This window comes from Vidua macroura, chromosome 19 (genome assembly GCF_024509145.1).
Source record: "Vidua macroura isolate BioBank_ID:100142 chromosome 19, ASM2450914v1, whole genome shotgun sequence".
Lineage (NCBI taxonomy): Eukaryota > Metazoa > Chordata > Aves > Passeriformes > Viduidae > Vidua > Vidua macroura.
The window spans coordinates 9,800,961-9,818,175 of NC_071589.1; the positions used below are offsets into that span (position 1 = coordinate 9,800,961).

Sequence of the window (17,215 nt, forward strand, 5' to 3'; positions counted from 1 at the left end):
CTCGATGATCCTAATGAGTCTATTCTAACTCATTACATTCCATGACTCTATGATTTGCCGTGTCTAGGGACGCAGGATATGCAGGACCTGCTCAATCCCTTGATTTTTGTGGGTAGCTGTGATATCAGAAACAGGGTTTGAAGAAGTTTGAAGTATTGGTGTGGATTTTGAGTGGTGACAGATGAGATTTTTATATGCTTTTTATAGAGAAATGTTGTACAATTAAAATTTGTTTAAACATAAATAAGAGGACTTTGTTACAGCTGGGGTTGACAGAAAACATTCTGCTCCAGGTTGCGGAACCTGTGCTCTGGCCCTGCTCTGAAGTATTTGAGTTCAGATATCAGCTGTTCATTGTTCATCTCTTACTCTCACGTTGCTCAGATCCACTGTTTTACTTCAAACTTATTTCTAATTATTATCATTAACATGATGCCAAAAAATAATTCTATATAATAACATGGAAGAGGAGAAGAGACTCAAAAGCCAAATTACACTACAGAAAACAGCAGCTACCTTCTGCCACTGCTTTGATTTTTGTGGAGCAAGCAGCAAGACTTCAGTGAGCTGAAGGAGGAATGGTGGTGCCTATTGGTATGAGAAAGAAGCAGATTCACTTGTAGCCACCAGACAGCTACAGCTTCAGCTGTGCCTTTGGAAGCCAGCAGCCAGTAACAGCAACATCCTGAGTGACAGGATGTATCAGCTCCAGCACTTGTGAGTCTGAAGTCATTAGTGTGTCCTTGTGGGCTGGCTTGAAGCTCTGAAGCCATTGTGTAATTTCTGTTCTTGGTTACAAAATGCTTCTTTTTGGAAGGCTTGAAAGCAGAACACAGTCTGGGGAAAGTGGTTTGTGATCTCAGCAGCTCTTTTGTTCTCTGGAGGCCTGTGTGCTTCAGCTCTGTATCTCATCTGCCCTTTGAAGGAACAGCCATGTTTCCTGGGGCTGCAGCCCTTGGTCTTCCTACAAAGTCAGTGACCACACAGCATGGGGAGAGTCCCACACTTTGGGTGCTGACCTTGGCCCACAAAGTAGAGAGGTACTTAAGCCTTCAAGGAGCAAATGGTTTTATCCTAGACAAGCTAGGTTCTGACATTTTAAATATCAAGATACAGTTAAAGTTGTGCAGTTAAGTAAGATGTTGGTTCTCAAATGTTTTAGAGAAGCAGGGATGAACAGAGCAGTATCTATGGGGTTGCAGGTCTTAGATCCATTCACTGAATTACTCATCTCACAGCTCCTACAAATTCCCCTTGAGAAAGGTCATCCCAGGTATTGTGCTAATAATACTTTATTTCCTGGGTATGTGTGTCTGGGATTGAGCACCACAAACAGGCTGGCCTGAGGGTCACAGCAAGAGCCAAAACTCATCAGAGCTAGCCTGAGTGCAGAGGCCCTGGCTTTTGGGGTTGGTTTTAGGGTTTGATCTGTTAACTAAAAGCATCAGAGTGGGCCAGAGTAGGGGAGCTAAACTTCTCCAGGGATTAATATTAAGCCTTTGTTTAACAGTAAACAGCTGATGAAATCCACCTTTGGCTCTGGGTGCCATCTGTCAGGAAGGTACATCCAGGCCACCTCACAAGGGCAGGACAACCTTTGGCAGAGAACAGGAGAGAGTGCCCAGCTCTGACTGTCCACAGGTCACTTGGTTTATCTTGTTTTGTGTAATCCCCAGCAGCTTCTTCACAGAGGGGCTGCTGCTTTGACCAAAGGTAGATAGCCCTACTCCAGCAAGGAGCTGTGACCTCCCCTCCTCAGGTTAGACAGCTCCTCCTCAGCCAAGCAGCTGGGGAGAGCAGAGCAGTGGGACAAAGGTGTTCAGGCCAGAAGGAGATGCAGCCAGATCCTCACATATGGGCACTACAGCCTCTAAACAAGAGCCCATGCCTGAGGCTGGTCTGTTTTATAGCAGTTCTGCTCACTGCAGAGCCATGCCAGCCCTGCTGCTGGCAGGCTGCATCCTCTGCCACATCCTCCTTCCCACCCCCTCCTTGCCAAGGCTCTTCACCCCACTGTGTCTGATCGAAGGCCCGGCGCCTGTTCAACTTTTGTTCTCCTTTAGGAAAGAGTGAGGATTGATATGACCTTCTTGGCTCTGCCAAGGTCCTATTATGTCCCAAATGTTTTTGTGAAAAGACTCCCTCCTGACCACCCTGCCCCCCGACAGCCATTTAATCCAGCCAACAAGCTTGATATCATTATCTACAAAAGGAGGCCAGTGAGCACCAGGGTCCTCACAGCCAAGTTTGGGAAATCAAAGGCAAAATCTCCCAGCAACAGAGAACTGGTAGAGATCAGACTGCATCAGGGCTAGTGCAGACTGGTCTGGCAGCTTGCAGCCACTAGTTTTCCAAGCACATCAGAAAGGTGCTCGGCGTGCTGCCAGCACTGGCTTTGTCAGGGCTGAGGCTGTGCCCTGTGAGCTGGCAGCCCCTCACAGAGTGCCCTGGAGGCCACTGGAACAGTCATTACTTTGCACAGCCTTGTAAAGGTGTCTCTTTTCATCAGTGGCATTTCTAGATTAGCCATTTAGGCTCAGGGAAAACAGTGATGTTTTTGGTCAGAGTGGGATTCACTCCAGGTCTTACCTGGGACTTTCCTTCTAATGACTCCGGTTTACATTCTCAAAATGGCATGTGGCTGCTTTGTCACTTTTAGTTTGACATGGTGTTCATCTGCTTTGCTCCCTGTCCAAAGATTTTCTTTCCCAACTGTCTTAAAATAGCTCTTCAGCAGTGAAAGCATTTACCATAGTGAAGGCATCTGTACAGATGATCTGGAAAGGTGACTGTCAGAAATACTGAGCATGGAAAGGGCTTGAGGAGGGATGGCATATTCCTATGGTGCAATTGTGTTAGGAAATAGGGGAGTAAAACTGTTTTCAGCGCATTTTATCTCACAAACTGTATCTCTGGTTTGCTTGATGTTCCAGATAGAAATAGACATAAAAAGTAGACAAGAGAAATGATGATGCAGAGGGCAGGAAGGTGAAGGGAGCTGATGTACCTGAAGCTTGGGTAGAGATGGAATGGTGGTGTGGATGATGGTGCCTGGACTCACCCCTCTCTGCAGCAGGGTGTTTTCCAGTCCCTGGGTGATTGCAGGGCAGTGTCAGCAAAGCCTAGAGCAGCCCCTGCGTCCCTGTGGGTCTGCAGTGGGTGATGAATGCATAGGAGGACAGAGTCGTGTGTAACATGGGGTTGTTAATTGTGGCACTCTCCCCTTCTATCCCAGTTTGATCCTGACAACACTGGCTACATCAGCACTGAGAAATTCCGCTCCCTTCTCCAGAGGCATGGCTCGGAGCTGGACCCCCACAAGCTGGAGGTCCTGCTAGCCCTGGCAGACAGCAACTCTGAGGGGAGGATCTGCTACCAGGACTTCGTCAACCTGGTGAGTGCTCTGGCTGGCAGGGCCTGTCAGTCCTTGGCTCTGCTTAAAACATGGGCTGTTGAGGGACAGTGTCTCTCTTTCCCTCCCTTTATTAACACTAGTGTTTGCTGCATCACATTCTGCATGGACTTGCTGAAGTATTCCGTGGTGACTGAATGCTTCAGCAAGAGTCAAATTACTTCTGAGTTTTCCAGGGAAACAAATTTGCATGGGAAGGAATTGTAGGAACTGTAGTTATATCATGAAGCAATGGCTGCTGCTGCTTTAGAAGTTTTTGCTCTCAGTATCAGTTGCTAGCTGCTATAATGAGCCATTTGTTTGCAAGCAGAGGTCTGTCAGTTTGAATGTCTCCTGTTTTATCTAGAGATTTCACCACTTCCAGACAAAAATATATAGATAACGTGTTGACATGCTAGGTGGAGTCATATTGCACTGCTGTAGGCATCAACAGCAACAGGGATAAAGTGTTTCTAGGTCACGTTCATTTTATCCCAGGTGAGGTGTCTCAGAGTGCATGACTCATGATCTGGATGCATCTCTATCTCTACTAATGAGTCAATTAGTGAAGGGATCGCTCTGTTTCTTGTCAAGGCAGTTTGTTGAGTCAACACAATTGTAGACATGTGTTGTCAGGTGCCCAGTATGGCTTAGAAATGGTGTTTGCAAGGTATCTTGGACACTGGCCATTCAGAGGCTTTGCCTTGTTCTTACTCTGTCATTGAACACCTAAATCCCCGCAGATTTAGTGCAATATTAATATAAACCTGGATGACAAAGTCAAAGAGGAATGGAAGTTGGTGGCATCTCTGAGGTTTCTGTGGAAAGCTGGATGTGTCCTTTTTGCAGAGCACAGTAATTCGCATCTCTGTTCTGCAGACAATGTGGGGATTTGATCCCTTCATTTGTCATGGTCATTCATGCATGTGTTCTTGGTTTAGAAAGTGTCTTGCATATGTCCTGTTTTCACATTAATCAGAAAAGTATGATAACATGGCCCAGCTGTCAAGGACCAAGGTCATGACCTCCATCAGGCTGTGGGCAGTGTCAAGGTGAAGTTACTTTGTTTACATAAATCTGCTGCATCTAACCAGGCAGCCTTGTAAGCCCCTTGCCCATGTCTAGACACACAGTAAAATAAGTGCAGCAGCTCTTAAACAGATTACACAGTGTGAGGTTTTCCTCAGCTCACATGCCAAACAGTGTGGTCCTCAGTGCTCAGCAGAGTATTTATAGTAACAGCTGCTTGTTCCACAGTTGGGGATATTCAAAGTACTGTGCAAGCGTTCACTAATTGGGCTGCACAACACTTAGGTAGCAGGAAGAGGCATCGTCGAATTTCTTTTACAGAAATGATGGCCTAGGGCCAGCCAACACATTGGCAACAGGCTCAGGAATAGAACTGGGCTTTTTTCTCACTCCCCAGGGCTCGGGAGCAGCACAAACTAATGAGAGGTAGGTGGGAGCTGAAATGCTTGGACATTCTCCTCCTTTGGGAATAGGAGGCTGTGCCAGCTCACACCCAGGTGATGTGGTTTCTGCAAAACAGCAAATTTCCTTCACTACTATTGAATGACTCCTATAAAGAAGCCATTGATTTTTCTGTCATCAGCCCCTCTATCCTTGTCTGCATTTTTTGCACTTTCTAATCAATAGGCAATGCAAATGCCAAAATATTAAACTACATACAAATGACATCTCTCTTCTCACTTCTCCTCTAGTTTCTATTGATTTCCGACATCCAAACTTTTTTAGGGCTCCTTCTCTTTTCTCTACCTTCTGAAATTTCTTTTGAACTTCCTGATGGAAAGAAACAGCACAATTGATAGAGAATCACTGTGAAATTAGGGATTTCCTTCACCTCCTCGCTGTCAATCCTCAGTGCGGTGGTGTTTAAGTGCATGTTTGTGCTTGATGATCATTAGCCCTCTCTGCTTTATGATCAAGTTAATTTGTATGTTTCAGTAGCTTAGCAAGAATTGAACTGCTGCCAAAAATGATGGTGCTGGGTGTGGGGATGGAAAGGCTGACCTTTTACTAAACCAGAGGCTTTGCAAGCAAGGCTCTCTGTATGTATGGTTTTCCTTTTCTCCAGCGTCATTATGAGCACCAAGAACTCTGCCTGCTCTCTCAGGCACTGTGATCCCCTGCTAAAGGACTGCTAGTGAGCAAAGCTATGTTATCCTCTGATGTCCAAAATGTTTTGTGAACTTCTAGATACATCAAAAATATAATTACAGGACTTCTCAACTTAATAACAACATCCATATGTATGCCTGCTCTCAGCAAAGCAACTTAAATTTATGAAATTGAAAGTTTTAAAATATGAGATTAGACCCCAGAAAGCACTCGGGAAATAAATTGAGAAATGAATAAATTCAAGGAAGATGAAAACTCCTAGTGTGATCTGCAAACAGAAAAGGCTCAAAAAGATCAGCTAGGTAAGTCATTGGAAAGTACTTCTCTGTGTGTATGAAATTCAGCTCATTTAGTTGTAAAACACAATGCTGCAATCATATCCATTTCTGTTTCTGCACTGTGGTTTGTAGTAATGGCAGAAAGCAGTTTTAGATGGGACAGTGCAGAGTAACAAAAGTGTTTCCTGTACAAGTGGAGACAACTTGTGCATCTGTGAAAGCTCTCTGGTTGCTTTGCAGCATTATGAAAAGCGATGGACAGAGAATATTCTGGCTATGGACAGCATGGGCCACAGGAGGAGATAGTGAACCAAGGTGTTTAACTAACTTTGCTACTTTTAGAGAAGAGACAAGCCAGGAGTTAATTATACCTGTGATATTATTTGCTGGGATTCTTGCTGAACAGCAGTTGCTGTTGGCAGTCCTGGATTACTTCACATAATATCCTGTGAACTGTACAAGAATTTGCAGTAAGTAGTAAGCTCTAAAACAGAGTTCATATGACTTGGGAAAAACAAAACACTGCTGCTTCCAACAGAAATGTTTAGCTGTGGCTTTGTAATAACTTGAAGTTGATGTAACATCTCAGTAATGAGCAAAATATATTAACTAATAAAATATATTAACTAAATTAATTTTTTTTTCAGATCAAGAATCACCACCTGCTTTGCTTTCCCATGCCTTGCTGGCTTCTAGGAAGAGGCTAATTCTACCTCATTTTTAATGTGAACAGCACACATTTTTGAAGCACTGTGTAACAATGTTATTTGAACCACTATGTTCTTGTCCTGCAAGAAGTGTTCTTTCAAGTAACCTTTCAGTTTGAAAGTGTATTACCTTTTCTATTGGAAGTGCTGGAAGGCCTAAGCCTGGCACATTTAATAGGAATCAGGCAAAACCTTGAGCAAGGATAATTTGTTTTGTTTCTCCTGCCTCTTTCTTTGAATCCCTCAAGTAAACCACTGCTTGGTGAACCCAGATCAGAATGTTGGTATTTGGTATTCAGGTTTTTTTCCCTTTGATACTATTTGGGAAAGTGCTACCAGGTTGGCTCAGAGGATGTGAACATCTGTGACAGATGAACTTAATGCTGAGATATGCATTTTGGGAAAAGCTATCTCTACCCACATTAGCATTTTGTAGAAGTGTGGGCAGAGGGAAGGAAATAAATGTGAATCTTGAAAGCAAAATTGATTGGAGAGGTTGCATTTGTAAGTAAAGTGGGTTATAAAACTGGACCTGGCAGAGGCTTTTAAAAAGCTTGTGCTAACTTCTGATTTAATGTTCTGTGTCTTGGAGGATCAGAGCTGGAGAGCTGAATACATTGCCTGTCACAGAGCTGCATGTGTTTAAAAATAGCTCAAGACCAGTCTCAAAGATGCCAATACGTAATCGGCAGAAATCCATGTTTTTCAAAACCCTCCGAGTGAGGCTGAATAAAACCATAAAAAGGGTACTGTGCCCCACAAAAGCCCTGAAATTGGAGATGGGGGAAATACTACGTGACCTGGCTGTTGATTATCTGAGGTAGCCACAGTACTACAGATAACCAAGGAACACAGAGAAATTGGTCTGCCAGTGGGGATGGACAATTTCCTTTGCAAGTTGCAGATTATCCCAGAGTAATTTTAGAGTGCCATGTGTGCTAAGCAAAAGCAGGGCTTTGTGCTTCATCAAAGTTTGTCCCTGTTCTACTCTTGACATTCTAAATGTTGACGTTTTCAGTGTTGAAGTCATGTTCAGATCTAAGCAGGAAAAAATTTTCCATTTGCACAGAGGTATCAAACCCAGCCCTTGAGCAGAGCTCTAGCACTAAGCCTTGGTTTGTTTTGGTAGGGTGATACCAAAGGGCAGAGATGGCAGCACCTGGGTACCTGTCAGCTCAGCCTGGCTTTTCTGCAAGGGAAATTTCTTTCTCTCTGCAGAATACCATTTTGCAGGCAGGAAGGACTAAGGGAATGTTTTGTTCCCCACTGCTATCTTCTCTCTCCACATACTGTTTGCTGTACCCATCTGCTTGCAGCTTTAATATCACACTCATTAAAGAAGTCCTAGATTGATTGCGTGAAGAGGAGTGGGGTGGGCTGCCCTGGGCTCCTGGAGCCATGATAATGTGCAGGCCAACAATGGGCCTAGTGTTCTTTCAGCTGATGATTAAATACTTGGCTCATAAATACCAATATTATGTAATTCCAAAATCCAGTCAGCAAATTGTGACCATATGCGAGACTCTGGGAAGATTTGAGTCTTCCAAATTCAGTCTGAGGAACAAAATAGACTTCTCATCAAGAATTGGTGAGAGCAGCAATACTGACTTAATCCTTTGTCTCTCCTCATGCCCATCTCCTCCCAGCTTGATCCAAAGGCCTCTGGAGTCATGTGAGTAGGGCCAGGATTGCTGTGTTTGCTTGACCCTGGCAGTCATCTGTACTGTCTCTTTGGAGATCATCTCATCCTCAGTGCTGTGGGCAATGCATGCAGGTGGGGACCAGCAGGATGCCTCCTTCCCGAGAGGCCTGATTTTAACAAGGGCTCAGTACATCCTCTCATCCACATCTTAAAGGATTGTGGGGGCTTTTCAGCACAGTCCTGACACTGTGTCCCTGCCTCATCGGGGTGTAAAACCACACCAAGACTGCAGCATGTAGAGGGAACCTGGACCTTCTCTCCCTATCCTTTGCTCTAAAGAGGGTCTGGCAAATATTTTCATGTCCCTTCCATGTTAGCTTCTGTGTGGGGTATGAAAGGTCCTGTGATTTATTTTCCTCTCTGGAAGGAGGAAGGCAGAACTTTCTGCTGAACAGTAGTCCAGTTTCCCACCTCCTCAGGATAGCCAGTGGAAGTTTTGGTCATCTGAGATATGACTTACAGTGATCCTGCAATATTTTGCTCTTAAATCTAAGAAGACATTTCCCTTCTGTTTTGTTTTTAGTATATTGAGGAACACCTTCAGAAACATCATGGTGATGAATATGCAGTGCCCTGGCTGTTTTCTGGGCTCCATGGGCAGCACAAGCATTATTGCAGAGAGGACACTGGACTGATGGGGCTGTGCTGAGTTCAGATGACTGAACTGAGCCAGTCCCTTGTAACAGTAACAGACAAGTTCAGGGGTACCTCCCTTAGGCTCCTCTGCACAACAGATGCAAGGAAATCTTTGTTACAATGCTAACCATGGACATCAACAGCCTTTGGAGTTTCCTGCCCATCTCCCTTGGCAATCTCTGCACTGATGAGTTGATCATCTACTGAGGGTGGCCAGCACTTCTTGATGCTGAACTGAAATGATGATTTTCCTTGACTCTGGAAATTACTATCTTTTCTACTGAAGTGCTGCAGCAGGGAAAAGCACTGACTGTTTTGTGGTAGGCAGGAAATCCCATTTATCACTGTAATTGGAATAAGCAGATCAGCAGCTCCAGTCAACTGTCTGGTATCTTCAGGCAACTTTATAGTATCAGTCTGAATTTATTCTTGCCCATAAGGTGGGCAAAGCCAGAGAGACAAGAATGAACTTTGTGAGGGAGCACATGCAGAACATCTCTGAAAGGCTGTTCTGAGCTAACCTGGAGTGAAGCTTTCTTCTGTGGACACAGTTGAGGTCATTAGGTGGCTAAAAGTATCTTTGAAACAGAGGTACATCTCTTACCTAGCAAAAGACATCTCACACATGCTAAGGAAAGCGTTGTACCTGTTGGATGTTTCTCTATGAAAATACTGTCTTTCAGTATGAGCAGGCTTTCTTAATGCAACACAGGACCACAACAATTTTTCCCCCTCATCTTCCCTAGCTTTAGATACAGGCTTTTGGATGATAGACATGAGAAGACTGAGAGAGAGACTTTGTGGACATTTTTTTTCTTCTTTGTTTTTCTGCTTTTTTTTACAAGAAATGTTATTTTACAAGTGTTTTCTGAATCAACAAAGGAAAGAGAGAGCAAAGGAGAAATACCAAAATGGAGAGAGTTGTTAGGATAAAACATCTTCTCACTGAAATAATTCAAAGAGAACAACAACAACAAATTTTTCCCCAGTTAAAAAAATATAAGAACATCAACTGATAGTCAATGTTCCTCTGTGTTGGAGGAACAGGCTCCAAATGCAGGCTAAGGAGGGAGGGCAGAGCAGGTCACAGTGCCATCACCTCAGATGGCCCCTTGCCTTCTTCCAGTGATTAACAGGAGGTGGCTCCGTGCAGTGATTACTGTATTTAAGCAGCTTGGTCCAGCTTGGAGCAATTCCCTGACTGCCTGGGCACTGAGAGCACAAGCTCTGGGCTTTGCTGGCTTTGGGATATCAGCTGAAACCAGCATGATCCAAGACAACTGGAAGCCAATGCTGTTGAGTGTCTTCTCTTGCTTGGTTCTGGGAGGCTGGATGTGCTGGTGGTTTGAGAGAGTTCTCTCAGAAGAAGGACCAGGCTGTCGTGTTTGCTTTGCTTCCTGTTACAATAGAAGGTCCCCCTGCAGCAGCCTGTGTACACAGTGAGGCTTTGGAGCTCCCTGCCAAAGATTCAGCCAGTACAGACAGTGGCTCTAATGCAGCAAGTTTGTTTGACATCAGGGCTAATTAACAATTATACAAATCTTGGAACAAGCTCTTTCAGACCTGGTTTGTTCCCCCACCCCCAGAAGGCTAAGCATAAGATTCCATCTGCCTAATTTGCAAATGCAATTGCTTTAATTATGCATCCAAACTGGTAAAGTGTATGCTCAAAAAGATAGCTAAATCTATGCATGTAAGGTGATAGTGCATATACAAATTAGCTGTAAGCCTGTGCCATCTCAGAACCTCTGAGGATAACTTATGAAAGAAGCCTTGTAAAGATTTGCAAGCTTACAGGAGCTAAGACAGCCTGTACAGAGAATTCATTTGTTGTTTGTTGCTGTTGCTCAGGCAGTTTTGTTTTACACAAAGTGATAATTTTCTTTGCCCAGAGCTAACTCCTGCCACAAGGGTTAGATGTGCTGTGAAAGTGCCTGCTGCTCCATTTGAGAAATTTCCTGCCCCAAGTCTGCAGGGAAGTGTGATAGAGCAGGGGGAGCAGAGGGAAGGAAGACACAGGAATTTGGATTGTGATAACCAATGGTGAAGACAGTGCATGGAAGGCTGGAGAATGGGCCATAGAGCTCAGCCAGGTGCATCAGCAGCCTCTGCTCTGCCTTGCCAGAGTTCTGCCCTGACCTCATTTAGTGGCATCATAATGGCAGGCTGTGGTACTTGTTTTCCTTGCACCCCAAGTTTTCAGTACACCCTGTCATTGTCCCAAGACTTGGTTCCTAAAGCTCACCCTGGTGGTGGCTTTCCTGCCTGCCTCGATCTGGTGCTGCCGAACTGGCACTACTCTTCCTGATGAGTGTACCAGGCCTTGTTTTGTACTCATGGTTCCTTCCGTTTCCTTTTACCCAGATGAGCAACAAAAGGTCGAACAGTTTCCGCCAAGCCATCCTGCAGGGGAACAGGAGGCTGTGCAGCAAGGCCCTGCTGGAGGAGACGGGGCTGAGCCTCTCGCAGAGGCTGATCCGGCACGTGGCGTACGAGACCCTCCCGCGGGAGATCGACCGCAAGTGGTACTATGACAGCTACACCTGCTGCCCCCCGCCCTGGTTCATGATCACCATCACCATTGTAGAGGCAAGTACCCTCCCTGGGAACCTCCCCACACTGCCAAAGGCTCTCTGGGACACGATCAAGGGTTAGAGGGGGACTCGTTCAGACCCGGACAAGGACAGACGTGAAGCTGGTGGCCATTTTGGTTGCCTGTTGGAGTGTTTAAGTGGAGACTGTGATCCTGTCATTGGAAAAATTTGTATATGAGACTACACATTTTGGGAAACTAGAGCAAAACTGTTTGAGGAGTGAAAACAGGACAATTCTAGACAAATGGATAAGTCAATGGAATTAGAAATTTCTGTACAGCTACCTCTGTTCTGTGAGTGGATAGAAAAAGGAGGGGAGAGAACCTCTGGGTTAAATATTCTGACCTGCTCATGTGTTGCCCGAGTGAGATCTTTGCACATTTTCTGAGTAATGTGCTCAAATAAGTACAGAGTAAGATATGACACTGATAGTAGGGTGTTGACAGGGAGCAGGTTCCTCTGACTCAGGGGCTGGTGTGTTACAGGAGACCACAAATACAGTTATATCAATGTATTGCAGGTTCCTCAAAACAGGGAATTTTCATGCTATGTGGTGCTGCCAAATGGGAGAAAAGTTTTTTATATATTAGTTTTTTCTCCATTATTTTAGCTAAAAGGTACTTTTTGGTGAGAAAAGGCATTTGCTAACCAATAAATCTCTCTCCTCCTCTAGGTTGCCTTTTTTCTTTACAATGGAGTGGTCTTAGACAGATTTGTGCTGCAAGTCAGCCATCCCTTGTACCTGAAGAATGCATTACTGTACCATCCCCAGCTTCGGGCCCAGGCTTGGAGGTACCTAACCTACATATTCATGCATGCAGGGTGAGTACTTACAAACAGTTCAGGGTCCCCAGAGAGATAGAAGAAGTGACAGAATCAGCTCAGAATTAAATTTTTAAAACTCAATTATAAATTGTGTGTAAAAATCTGAAGATGTTGTGGACTGTTGGGCAATGAGGTGCAAACCTTCACAGCTCTCTGAAGGGACAAGGCAACAAAAATAACTTAACAGATGCTGCTCTTCTCCCCAGCAGTGTTGGGACCACACTTTCTTTTTACTGTGCACTTCCTAAAACCAGGTCAAAGCCCAGAGTTCCACTAAAGGAGCTGTGCAGGTGGTAGAACAAGTCTGCAAAGATGCTGGACTGGTATTTAAAAACTACAGGGTGTTGGAAAAGTCAGTTAAATTCCCTGTGCCTGGGACATGTCATCACTCAGTAATGTTGGTCCCTTCTGTAGGGACTGAGATAATGCCTAGAAGGCTGTGTCAAGCCTGAACTCCCATTTTGTACACACTGGGCAAACACCAGTGTTCCTGAAGAGTCGACAATCTCGAGTGACCAGAAGGACAGAGAATGGTGTCCATGCAAAATGAAGGTGTGCAGTAAAATGAATCCTCCTTCATCCCATGGGAGGTATATAGCAGACTTGGGAAGAATATACAGGGTGTGGGGATTCTAACTCTGTTCTTCTCGGCTGTGCTAGTCCTCACAAAGTTTAAATAGACTTAATTGTGTGATGTTTGTGATGCCATGGTGATGAGTAAGTGTCACTGGAAAGTTCATCCCTGTACAAAACTTTCTACCCCCTCTGAGCAGTTTCTCAGATCATTATCTTCACACATTCCTGGCAGATAATTGCAATTTTCTTTAATTCTGTCATTGAAAAATGACAGCAACAAGCCTTTCAGCAGTAGTGTAGAGTTTGAAACTGCATAAGGATCCTTTGTTCTTAAATAGAAAGCCTATATTTCCATCAGTCAATGTTCTTCTATGAAAGGCCAGAAAGATCAAGTTGATCTTTGCCTTTTTTTCCATGTCTCTGATGGAAGACATGCTGAAGTCTCTTCCCTGCCATGAAATAACTTCCTTAGTGTGTTATTGCCCTGGAGCGCAAAATGTGTCCCAGATCCCTGGATAAAAAGGCTCCACCCAAGGGAAGAGTAGGGAAAAGTTTTTAGAAGAAACTTCTGAATGAGGCAACATCTGTCCTCTGCATGCTGAATCCCTCCAAAAAGCCCATATTACATAGATTTCATCCTGCAAGTGGGGACTACTGGGCTTAGACATGAGGCTTATTACATAAAATGAGAAGTAGAAATTTCATCACTGAAAATATGGGGGGAACTGGGCTTTTAAAAGAAAGAAACACTTGGTTTTAACTAATATTAATTAATTTGTATTTGGGCTTTCTTTTGATGGTGGTGGTGTTTTACCATATTTCTTCTATAACTGCAGATTGCTTTAGGATGCACTGTAGGAGAAACACTTGCACAAGGACAATTTTCCAGCATTAAATGCCTTTCTGTGGCATGCTTGCCTAACCTGCACCAGGTCACCCTTGTAGCAGGTAGTTCCCTGGCATTCTTCACACTCACTGGCCAAAAAATCCCTCAGGTTTATTTCACCTCTGGCTGGCTCAGAGTGGAACAATGAAGGTGGTGAGCAGGGGACTCATCATGATGGATTCCAGATCCTTTAGCTACACAGCATTTAAAACAATGGAGAGTCCCACTGGAACAATAAACCTTGTGATTTATCTGCAGTGTCTGGAGTTAGAAATAAAGGAACATTTAGCTTAACTTCTCGGTGCTAAGCTCCTTTCTTGTGAGGAAAACAGATAAATCTTGGAAAGGTAATATTGTTCTTTAGTGAACGCCCATCATTCTCCTCTCATTTTCAAATGAGAGGATAACACAATGCCATGGGTCTATTGTTATCCTGCTTCCAGCTGAGACTTTTAAATGGTAATGTGGACTGCTCCTTAATTTAGTACACTTGGTCTTTTTTTGAAGAGCAAGTGGCAGCCGGAAGGTGTTTGAGAAGGCAGCAGTTGCTAAGGCTTGGCTGGCTGTGCTCTAGAAAGATTCCAAAAATGTACGGACTGTGTGTTGGTTCTGATGGAGGGAGCTTTGTCAAGGGCTGAAAAGGCAAAGTTGTAAATTCTGCCCTTCTGTTTTCATGGAAAGCAGACGTTGATATCTGAAGCCCACACATTTGTATCACTGCCATAACTAATGACTTGCATTGAAGCTCAGTCCCATTTGTTTGGTCCCAGGGAAGGAGAAAGTCCTTAATAAATCAATGAAATTTTCATTTCAAGAATGACACATTCAGCACTGGCAAAGGGTAATTATGTTTTATGGGTACTTATTGACTCTGGTGCCTTCAAAGCTCTTAGCATGATGGGGAAGAGAAGTGAATAGGATTGCTCCTGGGAAGTCTTTTAAGAACAGCTGTGAATCAGAGCAGTCACTTCAGACTTCAGGATAAACTTTGCTGAGCTCTTACAAAAGCTTCCTTTGAAAAATAAGACCCAGTGCTTTGTGTGGAAATGTCAGGTGCCACCTCATGATGTTGACTGTGTGCCAGCCAAAGCTTCTTCCCTCCCCACTGTGATAGGGCACTTGGGTGTTTGGACTCATCTCAGTGATCTCAGTTTGACCTTTGCTGGTTGTTCCTAATTTAACTCCCTGCATTCTGTGAGCATGTGGGACCAGAGCGAGTGCTGACCATGCCCAGTGGCTTCAAAAGGCTTGAGGAAGGTAATGAAAGGACTCAGTTACATGCAGCAGTTTCCCATGATGAAAAATTGCAGTGCTGAGTGTATTGTACAGGAGAGAAATTTATCTTTGGAGAGAAATTCAATGGAAACAAACTTATTAAGATATCAGGAGAGGATTGTTTTCTGCAGTATCATTTCTAGCACATTTTTGCAGTCCAACTTTAAATTCTCATTTATGAGACTGTTCTGTCATTACTGAATCTCACCATCAGTGTTTTTGTCTGCTGTATAGGGGAAATTGCTATGGTAACGTGAAAAAGATCAAAACAGTGGAAATGCATGTAACTTAAACCAAAGTTTGCTAGTGCCTGCCTGTTAACAACCCTTTTCTTGTATAAAATAGGGTGTACATTTTCAAGGCATTAGATACTTTGCTCTCTTTTCCCCAAAAGATGCTGGCCTTCTGCGTTAAGGGTACCACTGTGTCATTTAAATCCATCTGGTTTGTAAGCAGGTTCTCTTCATACAAAAACCAGGATACCCTTGGCTCCAGTGAGATGTCACCATTCAGTGAGGTCACAGTCCTGTGAGCCCAGGGTAAATCTCAGACACTACCAGAGTGTTGAGGATCCTGTTCAGGGCCTGGTGCTGGTATTACCTCACTGGAAGACCCTACAGATGAATATCTGTATAGAGATTTGAAAAGTGCCAGGACAGGTTTGTTAAGTAGTATTGATTAAAGCAGCAGAGAACTTGTGTTGAAGATATTGATTCAGCTCAGGGGAAATCTGCTGCACTGGAGTCTCTACCCAATATACACATCTGAGCTGTCACACTCTGCCTGCAGGCTGCAAGTGGTCCTGCACAGTGTGATAGTGGGGCTTTCTGCAAGGGTTCCCTCAGCCCAGCTTTTTCCTGTGTGTTCAACAGGAGTTTTGGAGTTTTGCTATTGACTGTAATGGGAACGAGGGTGGGTGAAGAGAGAGCATCAGTGAGTACACGTGGGCACCTGAGCAGAGATCAAAATGCCCTCTGCTTCCCATTCTGACCACTGAAGTAGGCACAGCAGAAAAGGGTGAGGGTCAGACAGCCAATACTGTAAAGAAGCATTATGGCACCAGGAAATGGCAGTTCTCCTGGAACTTCTATGCCCACCTCATTCTTAACAACCACTCCTCATCATGGCAGTGTGATGTGTACAAGGAAAAGTGGAATCCTTAGGAGGGGAGAAGAGAGGAGCAGGTCAAATTTCTGGCTTCTGTTCCAGGCTCTACTGCCATCTTGCTGCTTTTTTTTTTTTTTTTTTTTTCTTTTTTTTTTGACAAGTCATTTAACTTTTTCAAGCAAAGAAAGAAGAAAAAATGTCTGACCAAACAGAACCAAAGTTTAAGAACACAGTTGTTCTGTCTAAGAACCAAACATTGTACAAAGTCTTTAGCTGAAAGGACCTGTGTGGATACGACAAAGATAAAAGCAGCAAGGAGGGAAGAAACATTGCAACTCTGGTTCTGTTTTTTTCTGGAATCACTGTTTTTCCCAGTGTTAGTCTACTTATGTGAATTCGGTGCTCTTTGATTTTCTTTCCAAGATATCGTGTCTCAGTAGTAGAGAAAGGAGATGAAGAGTTGGAAAAGAGGATAACTGTTGTTTTTCCTTGCTGCAGGATAGAACATCTTGGGCTCAATGTTGTCCTTCAGCTCTTGGTTGGGGTTCCTCTGGAAATGGTGCACGGAGCTGCGAGGATCAGTTTTGTGTACGTTGCAGGAGTTGTGGCAGGTAGGTGACACCCCCACATGCCCCAGGTGGAGAAGCAGTGAAAATGGTCTGTGCTGGCTTTTGAGTTGGAGAAATGTTTTGTGATATTTGGGATTAGGAGAGGAACATTCACTGATCTTCTGTGCAATGAAATCCTTTGCGGGGCTGGACATAGAAAATACGGTACAACTTGACACTTATTTCTATGTAGCCATAGACTCTCTGTTTAGGAGACCTGCTAAAAATGCACCAACTACCTGTTATTTTAAAATAGCCTTGCTTTAAATGATCTTCCTGAATGTGGAGTCATGATGGTCCTGTGGCAGTTCTTCCTTCATTTGTCCTGCGTGTCACCTTTCTACAGCCTAAGTAAGCAAGAAGTATTTGGTTGTAGATTGTGAGCAGTGCACAGAAATCTGGAAAATTCATCTCATCATTAAGCCATGGGGCCTGATTGATTTTTAGTTTGTGCTGAATTGCTTTTATTTATGTTTGGAATTTCCAGCAGT

The 17,215-nt window shown here is 44.0% G+C and overlaps 1 protein-coding gene across 10 annotated transcripts in view; it reads left to right on the forward strand.

Annotated features, from left to right (window-relative positions):
* Positions 1-17,215, forward strand: part of RHBDL3 (rhomboid like 3) — a 65,560-nt gene that overhangs the window by 37,942 nt on the left and 10,403 nt on the right. For 9 of the 10 annotated variants that reach the window (XM_053995020.1, XM_053995021.1, XM_053995022.1 and 6 more), the window contains 4 exons: positions 3,236-3,394; positions 11,218-11,442; positions 12,121-12,269; positions 16,615-16,727. In XM_053995020.1, the coding sequence (XP_053850995.1) occupies positions 3,236-3,394; positions 11,218-11,442; positions 12,121-12,269; positions 16,615-16,727 (646 nt within the window). Of the gene's footprint in view, positions 1-1,549; positions 1,642-3,235; positions 3,395-11,217; positions 11,443-12,120; positions 12,270-16,614; positions 16,728-17,215 lie in introns of those variants that run through there. The other variant, XM_053995026.1, reaches the window with a different exon arrangement.